General features: G+C 38.0%; 1 protein-coding gene across 1 annotated transcript; it reads left to right on the top strand.

The window, feature by feature from the left end:
* Positions 1 to 491: 491 nt before the first annotated feature.
* Positions 492 to 3611, top strand: LOC100721774 (wee1-like protein kinase 2). Its single transcript, XM_063245643.1, is given in 1 exon segment — positions 492 to 3611. A coding segment is annotated over 1 exon segment (1272 nt). The 5' UTR covers positions 492 to 1210; the 3' UTR covers positions 2483 to 3611.
* The last annotated feature ends 4947 nt before the right edge of the window (positions 3612 to 8558 follow it).

The raw sequence follows: 8558 nt of genomic DNA, 5'->3' as shown, positions 1-8558 counted from the left end.
CCAGAGGTGCCAGGTTCCAGCTTTGGAGCTGAGATTTTATCTGTTCTGGTTATAGCACTGGGATTTCATTTCCAGATGGTCTCTCTCAGCTTATTTGAATCCTGGGACAGCAGGGTATATCTTCCCTTGCTTAGGACTCCTCACACCACACCACTCCTGAATTCTAAGCTGGGTATCTCAGAGAGCCTCTGTAGCTGCTGTTATCTATCCGCCATGTTCTCCCAGAAGTCGGTCATGAATTTTTTAAGGGTGCTCCTTATCAATGAAAGACCTTACCTCTCCATTAATTGTGAAAGACACTTTTACAGCACTTACAGTCTGAGTTGGAAGTTATTTCTTTTTAGAGCTTTAAACACTTCATTCTAAGCTCTCCTGGCCTTTAAAATTTGTGTTGAGAAGTGTGCCGTAATTCTAATGGGTTTACCTTTATAAGTGATTTGTTGCTTTTCTGTAACAGCTTTTTTAAAAATTTTATTTAAAAGGAAAAAGAGAAAAAACAAAACAAAACAAAGCGGTGTAAGGGTACAAGTAATACAGAACTACAAAAAAAAAACAGTAAGAAATCACCAGTTAATAGATTACATATTATCATCTTAGAGATAGTTGCTCAAATCACAGTATCAAAACATACAAAGTGGACATTCAAACAGTGAGACTGCAAACAGTTGTGTTCAATGATCCAACCAAAAACATTAATATGGTCAGCTATTTAACACCCCTAAACACACTTGCTGTTGTATCCTTTAGAGCTCTTTTTTCCCTCTTTTTTACAACAAAATTTACACATTTTGGGTTTTATTACTCCTTAGTTCTTATTACTTTTGGGGGGGGACAGAATAAAGTCAAATATGGCAAAACAAAGCTGTCAGTCAAAACCAAGGATAGACATAGCACATGATGTAAAACAGAGTACAAGGTTATCAACAATGGTTATCAACAATGTCTATTGTTTCCTTAAAAAGAATTGTCTATCTCATTAGATATTATAAAGTTGAACAAAACAGTAGAGAACAAGACCAATAAAAGTTAGGCATTGTAAACATTACAGGACTTTGACAGAAGTCCTTCGACAGAAGTACATGCTACCCACGGAAGCAGCCCGCAGCAGGATGACAAGCCCTCTACTTCCAAAGGTCCTCTGGTGAGTTCTTCAAAAGGGAAGGCCCTTTCCCGGAGTGCTAAGCATTTGCAGCTTACACCTATTCACCTCATGGATGAGGCCTCCTCACTGTCTCTAGTCAAGATTAATCCTTTTACTCCTGAGTCCTATAAGAAATTATTCCTTCAATCCATGGGCAAGAGGAAAACCCCAGGAGATCCTGAGAAAACTGATGAAGAGAAAGGCCAAATACAAGGGCTTCCTGCTAAGAAAAGTGTTCTATGAGAAACTAACATGGCTTCCTGCTATGAAAAAGAATTCTTGGAGCTCGAAAAAATTGGAGTTGGGGAATTTGGTATCGTCTACAAGTGTGTTAAGAGGCTGGATGGATGTATTTATGCAATAAAGCGCTCTACAAAACCTCTGGGAGTGTTATCAAACGAAAATGCGCACTTGCGTGAAGTTTATGCTCATGCAATGCTTGGGCAGCACCCCCATGTAGTACGCTATTACTCCTCCTGGGCAGAAGATGACCATGTGATCATTCAGAATGAGTACTGCAATGGTGGAAGCCTGCAAGCTGCTATATCTGAAAACACGAAGTCTGGTAATCATTTCCAAGAGCCGAAACTCAAAGACATCCTTCTGCAAATTTCCTTGCAGCTTAAGTACATCCAGAGCTCTGGCCTGGTGCACCTGGACATCAAGCCTAGCATCATCTTTATTTGTCATAACACATGAAGTGATTGTCCTGGAGTCCCAGAAGAGGCTGAAAATGAAGCTGACTGGTTTCTCTCTGCCAGTGTAATATATAAAATTGGTGACCTGGGTCATGTGACGTCAATAAGAAAACCCCAAGTGAAAGAAGGAGATATTCGCTTCCTAGCTGATGAGATTTTTCAAGAGAATTATCAACACCTTCCCAAAAGTGATATATTTGCCCTGGGATTAACAATTGCACTGGCAGTTGGAGCCAATACTTTACCCAGTTGTGGTGAAGACTGGCACTGGATCCATAAGGGTAACTTTCCGGATGTCCCTCAGAAGCTCACAGAAGATTTTCACAATTTTCTCAAGAATATGATCCACCCTGATCCAAAAGAGAGACCTTCTGCAGCAGCCCTAGCCAAAAGTCAAGTTCTCCGGCCCTCCCAGAGCACCACAGAAGAGCTCCAGCGGCAGCTCATCTTGGAAAAGTCTAAGATAGCCGCACCGGAAAGGGAACTGAGAAAAATCCAGCAGGCCAGGTCCTCCCAGGGAGACCTCCACCCTGACAATCCTGAGGTCTCTGCGGGCCAAACAGAATCAAGAAGTCCAAAACACCCGGCGAGAAGAAAGAGAGTGAAGTCTTCAAGTTTTATTGATGACCAATCTTCCCCATAAGAACTCACTTCCCACCAGCCAACTTTATACTATAAACCCTCCAGAAAGATATTGATCACCAACTTTCCTCTTTCAAAATGGAAAAACTAACCAATTTAAATGCCCAAAGATTTCAAAAGTCATCTTAATGTAGCATTTAGAGTCAAGATTACAAAGCTACTAAAGCTTTTTATTCACAATGGTTTAAGGTACAATAATTGGTAGCCATTTTTCTTCCCAATTGTTATATTCCTAATGCTACCTATCAACAACTTACCTACTTCTTACATTTTCTAATTAATGAGAATACATGGGTCGCTTAAAGAAAAGAACAGGCTTTGACTTGGTCTGTGGACTAAAAATGCTGTTGCTAATTTCTCACCAAAGATCTCCGAAAGAAAAAGTTTGGCTTGAGTTGAAGTAAGACCCTACAAGAAAATGTGTGTGGATTTAGACAGTGCTTCCCATGTTATATGATGCTATTCCTAAAAAAAGAATTTCTAGCCCCTCTGAGTAACAGTTTTTGTAATATATTTTGTGGATTTTGTATTTAGTAAATTAATAGCTCTACCACTATGTGAGGTGAGGACTACAAATTGCATGGATATGCCTGAGCTGGTTACTAACTTGTGAAACAAAAACACTGCAAATAGAGAGCTCAAGATGCAGTTGTTCTGTCTCAGTCAAGTTGTCTTAACCCTCTTGTGGCTATTGATTGATTTTGACTTTCTGGATATCACTTCTTTCTCTTGATTTTGCAGAATCTGGCCTTATTTCCTGTGATTTTAAGGATATTTTTAATCCAAATCTTTCTCTGTGTACATTTTAAAGCACAAAGCTATTTGTAAATAAAGGTTTTTATCTTGTCCAAAAAAAAAGAAAAAAAAATACTGAAAATCTTTTGCACAGCAAGAGAAGTCACCAACATAGTGAAGAGACAATGCACAAACGTGGGAGAAAATGTCTGCCAGCTATTCCTCAAAGGATTACTATCGAGAACAGATAAAGAACTAAAAAAAAAAAAAATCAGTAATACCAGATTACAGATCCAATCCAAAAATGAGCATCTGAGATGAATGCACACTTCTCAGATGAAGAACTACACATAGAAAATAAATACATGAAAAAATGTTCAACATCAGTGGCCATTCAAGAGATGCAAATTAAAACATTGAGATTTCATCCACCCCAGAAAAAATGGCTGGTATCATGAAATCAACCAAGGGACTGGGAATTTAGCTCAGCTGCATAAGCACCTGCCTGGCAAGTGCAAGATCATTAGTTCGATCCCAAGTACCCCCCCCAAAAAAGAAAGAAAGAAAGAAAGAAATCAGTAACAAATGCTGGAGAGAGGCTAGACATGGTGATGCACTCCTGTAATCCCAGCACTCAGGAAACTGAGGCAGGAGGATGGCTGCAATTTTGAGACCAACCTGGGCTATAAAGTGAACCCAAGGCCAGCCTAAATTGCATAATGAAACCTTGTCTCAAAAAGACCCAAAAAAAAAGAATTAGAATTTTATAGGAGCTGGGGATTTAGCTCAGTGGTATATAAGCGTGATCCCTGTTACAAAAAAAAAAAAAAACACTGGAGGGGCTATGGAGAAGAAGGAACCCTACTCCACTGTAGGTGAGAATGTAGACTGGTGTAACCACTATGAAAATCAACGTGGAGATTCCTCAAAAATTGAGGGTTGGAGGTCCCATGCAACCCAGATATTCCTCTTCTGGGTGGCTTCCCAAAATAATTAAAATCATACCACAACAATATATGTGCACCCATGTTTACATCACCAGTTTATAATAGCCAGGTCTTGGAAACAACTTAAAATCCCAGTGACTGAGGAATGGATAAAAAAGATGTGGTATTTTTATACAATGGAGTACTAATCAGCCATAAAAAAAGAAAAAACCTGCATACTTTTATAGGTAAATAGATGTACCTGGGGAACATATTCATTAGTGAAATAAATAAGACATGTGTAAACATCATATTGTTTCACTAGTGTGATAAGCTGAAATAAAAATCATGCATATATGTGTGTATGTGTATATATAGAATAGTTAAGATAGTTATTCTACTGATTTCTCAGAGTTCATTGAAGAGAAAGATTTGTACTGGTATTGTTTGGACCATTGAATGCAGATGTCTTGTGCTTTGGGTGAATGATTTGGGGAGGACAATGTGCAATGTATGTACCATTGGTGCCCCCTGATTGATATGCTTTGAAATTTTGTTGTAGTCTTCTTCTTCTTCTTCTTCTTCTTCTTCTTCTTCTTCTTCTTCTTCTTCTTCTTCTTCTGATTCTGCCTCTGCCTCTGCCTCTGCCTCTGCCTCTGCCTCTTTCTCTTCTTGTTCCTCTTCTTTTCCTCCTCCTTCTTCTTCTTTTGAATAAAATAGATTTGAAGAAAAATGTTCATCAATGGTAAAAATGGATAGATTGTGATACATTCATATAATAGAATATGAGCAGTATCAATAAAAACAAAAAACTACTGCCACACACAAAATGATCACTGAATCTCACACACATATTTCTGAGTGAAACAGACAGATAGACCCAAGAGTACTTTTTGTGTGATTCCATTTATATGACATTAAAGAACAGGCAAAACTCATATATATGAGGTTGAAATGGATTTTTAAAATAGAGTACAATCTTTTTTGCAGTTCCTACCATCAAACAGAACTTATTCCCTACCCTGAGAATATAATATGGTCCTGTGACTTTGTTTGACCAGTAGAATGCAGCAGAAATGATATACAACTTCAGAGCACTCTGTTGCTGCCCCTCTTGCTGTTCTGAGATATTTATGTAAAGCATCCCAGTCTACCCTCTAAAGGGAAGACCTATATGGAGAAAAGGCAAGCAGCCTTTTAGCCAGCACCACCAACAGACATATACCCAGACCATGCAGGCCAAGTCAAGCTGTCAAATGACTGCAGCCACATGAATGACCCCAGATGTTGCCAGCATAATTGCCCAGCTGAGCTGAACCTAAACTTCTGACCCCTTTAATTATAAATGAATGTTATTTTCTATCACCAAATGTGGAAAGACCTTAATAGATAACCAATATGATGATAGAAGACAGACTAGTAGTTTCTCTAGCATATGGATATTGACTCAGGAGAAACATATGAAATTCTTGTGAAGGGCTAGTTATACTTCATATCTTGATCTGAGTTGTGTTTATATAAGTGTATATTTACAAACTAGACAGGCATAATTTAGGTAAAAATTTATCAAGCTTGGACTTAAAATTTAGTCAGATTTTATATGTTGCAGTCCAATAATCCATTTTAAAGTTTGTTTTGGTTCTTCCTGAGTGTGGTAGGAAAAATAATGGCTCCAAATGACGTCCTAGTACTTGGAATTTACAACCATATTAGAATATATGGTGTGGGGATTAATAATGCACATAAAATTAAAGTTACCAATCAGTAGATATGGTGCTTAGCTTGGCTTATCCATTCAGACTCAACATCCTTACAAGTGGAAAGAAGCAGAAGAATACAGTCAGAAAGAGATGTGACAATAAACCAAGAAATACCACATTACTGGCCTTGAGAGAAGGAGAACACAAGATGAATTATTCAGATGATCTTGGGAAGCTGAAAAGCACAAATATATTATCTTCCAGAGATGCCCCTGTCAACACCTTGACTTTGGCTAATGAGAATCATTTCAAAGTTCTGAACTACAGAATTACAAGATAATAAATTTACATTGTTTTAAGACATTATATTTGTAGTATTTTATTACAGTAGCGATAGGAAAAAACTTCTGGGTCATCATTGTAAGGAAACTGACCTCAATGCATCTTATTACAGTTTATTGACCAGCAATTTCAGTTCCATGCCCAATTACCTCTCCAGGATTTCAACCAGCTCTAGATGAGCCAGGGCCAGAACTATTCTTTTGTGCACAGACTTCAAAACCAAGATGACAACCCAGGGCACTCTTCAAAGGTGTAAATTTGTGCAGTCTTACCTTTGGTTTCATGTATTACTATTGCTGTCTTGAACTCTTAATGATTTTTTAATGAATGACTCCATGTTTTCATCTTGTACTGGGTACCACAAAGTACATGGTTGGTCCTATCATCATCCCCTTTCTGAGCACCAGGGCTAGCCCACCAGACAGATCTCTCCTTGAATTTTTGTTAACATTATTTCATAGGCCCAAGGATCCTTTCCTGATATCAGACTTGGAAAAGAGCCACCTTCACTATCTTGACCAATTCCCCAAACTCCAAATTTTAAGACAAAGGAGTTGAAGTGTCTTCCACAGACTTCTCACAGGATTGTTCCATTTTCTCTAAAGATCCTGCAGAACTGACTGGTGAACTTCTGCACACCTATGATGGTCTCTCAAGCACTACTCTCAGATGCCTTTCTGATTACCTGGGTAGAGTGTAACTAGAACCTCTTTTATCTGAAGTGGATAAAAGTAACCATCACTGGTTAGACATCCCATTACATGTAGAATAATAAGTATTTACAAGTATTATGAGAAAAGGAAGCTATGTGATCAAGAAACTTTCTCAAACTGAGTTTTTAAAATTTCATAATGATTTCCTGGATTACTGTTCAACTTAATATTCTAAAGAACATGTGACCCTCCACAGTAGAGTAGAATAAGAACTTTACAAACATATTTGGAAGCCCAGAATGGTGGCACTCTGGGAGGTTAAAGCGGGAAGATCATAAGTTTGCTCCCAGGCTGGACAATTTAGCAAGACCCTTTCTCAAAATAAAATATAAAAAGGGCTGGAGATGTAGCTCATTGTAAAGGCCCTGGGTTCAATTCCTAATATGGTAATTTTTTAAAAGTTGGTAAGGTATTCCTTTTTTCCTAGGGATCTCACAGGACTAATTCTCCATGGACAAGTGTTTGAAGAATGGTTTCCTGAAGAAAGCCCTTACTAAGCTAGCCAATTCATTATTTTGTCTCCTTTTCTATTGCAACATATTTCATAAATGTATTTCTATTTAAATTCAGCACACATGTAAGTAAGAAGATTTTCTTTGTCTAATTCTTCCTTTCTCTTCCTCTCTGCTCAATCTATATAGGACAGCCACCTAGGGCATATTTTCAAATCGACACTTATTGAGTGAATTTTGAGAATGATGATAGCTAACATTTATCAAGCACTCACTCTGTGATAGCAAGCACTATTGAAGTATTTATCATGTATAATCTTATTTAATGCCATTAAAGAATACTCTGCATTTGTAATTCAAGGAACCTCAATTTATGTGGATAAATCTCAATGGACACAGTTGAGGGGAAACAGCATATTTTATAGGGATTCCAAGGAATTATGGAATCCCTTTTCTGTATATGAAACAAACAAGGTTTTTTTTTCCCTAAACCAATAGCAAACTACTGTCAGCGTAATTGTAAACCTATTGAGGATAAGTTGATACACCTGGCACTTGTGCCATTCAATTATATATCAATGTCACTGATGATACTACTGTTCAAGATGACTAAGATTTGTTCTGGAAACTGGCAGCTGATTACTCAAGTGAGCTCTAAAGTAAAAACTGGGGAAAGTATGCATTCAACCTCTGCAGTTATTCTCAGGTCCAAAAATATTTTTGTGAACACATGTAGAGGATGTTTTTTGTTTGTTTGTTTGTTTGTTTGGGTTTTTTTTTTTTTTTTGGCTTTTTCCTTTTTTTATCGGTACCGGGGATCGAACTCACGACTGCCTGCTTTATAAGGCAGGCGCTTATGCTGCTGAGCTAAATCCCCAGCCCCTATGTAGAGGATGTTTAACTGATGGAATATTGGACATGAAAATGAAACCTCACTTTTTCCTTTTAGTATGACAAAAATAAAGCCAATGTGATAGCTGTTTTTCCCACAACGATGACTTTGGAACCCAAATTTCTTCAGGCTTCTCAGGCTTTGGATAACATAGGACTTTTATTAAATACAATCAACAACAAAATTTGTCAGTTTTTGCATCCAATATGTGAAAATCTTAGCTTCTTTAAGACTCCTTAAGCCAAGCATGGTGGCTCATGACTGTAATCCCAGGAGGCTGAGGCAGGAGGAGCTCTGTGAGATCGAGGCCAGCCTGG

This window comes from Cavia porcellus, unplaced genomic scaffold (genome assembly GCF_034190915.1).
Source record: "Cavia porcellus strain 051 isolate PalLab524CR breed Dunkin Hartley unplaced genomic scaffold, mCavPor4.1 scaffold_3, whole genome shotgun sequence".
NCBI classification, from domain to species: domain Eukaryota; kingdom Metazoa; phylum Chordata; class Mammalia; order Rodentia; family Caviidae; genus Cavia; species Cavia porcellus.
This window is presented reverse-complemented; position numbering and strand designations above follow the sequence as displayed.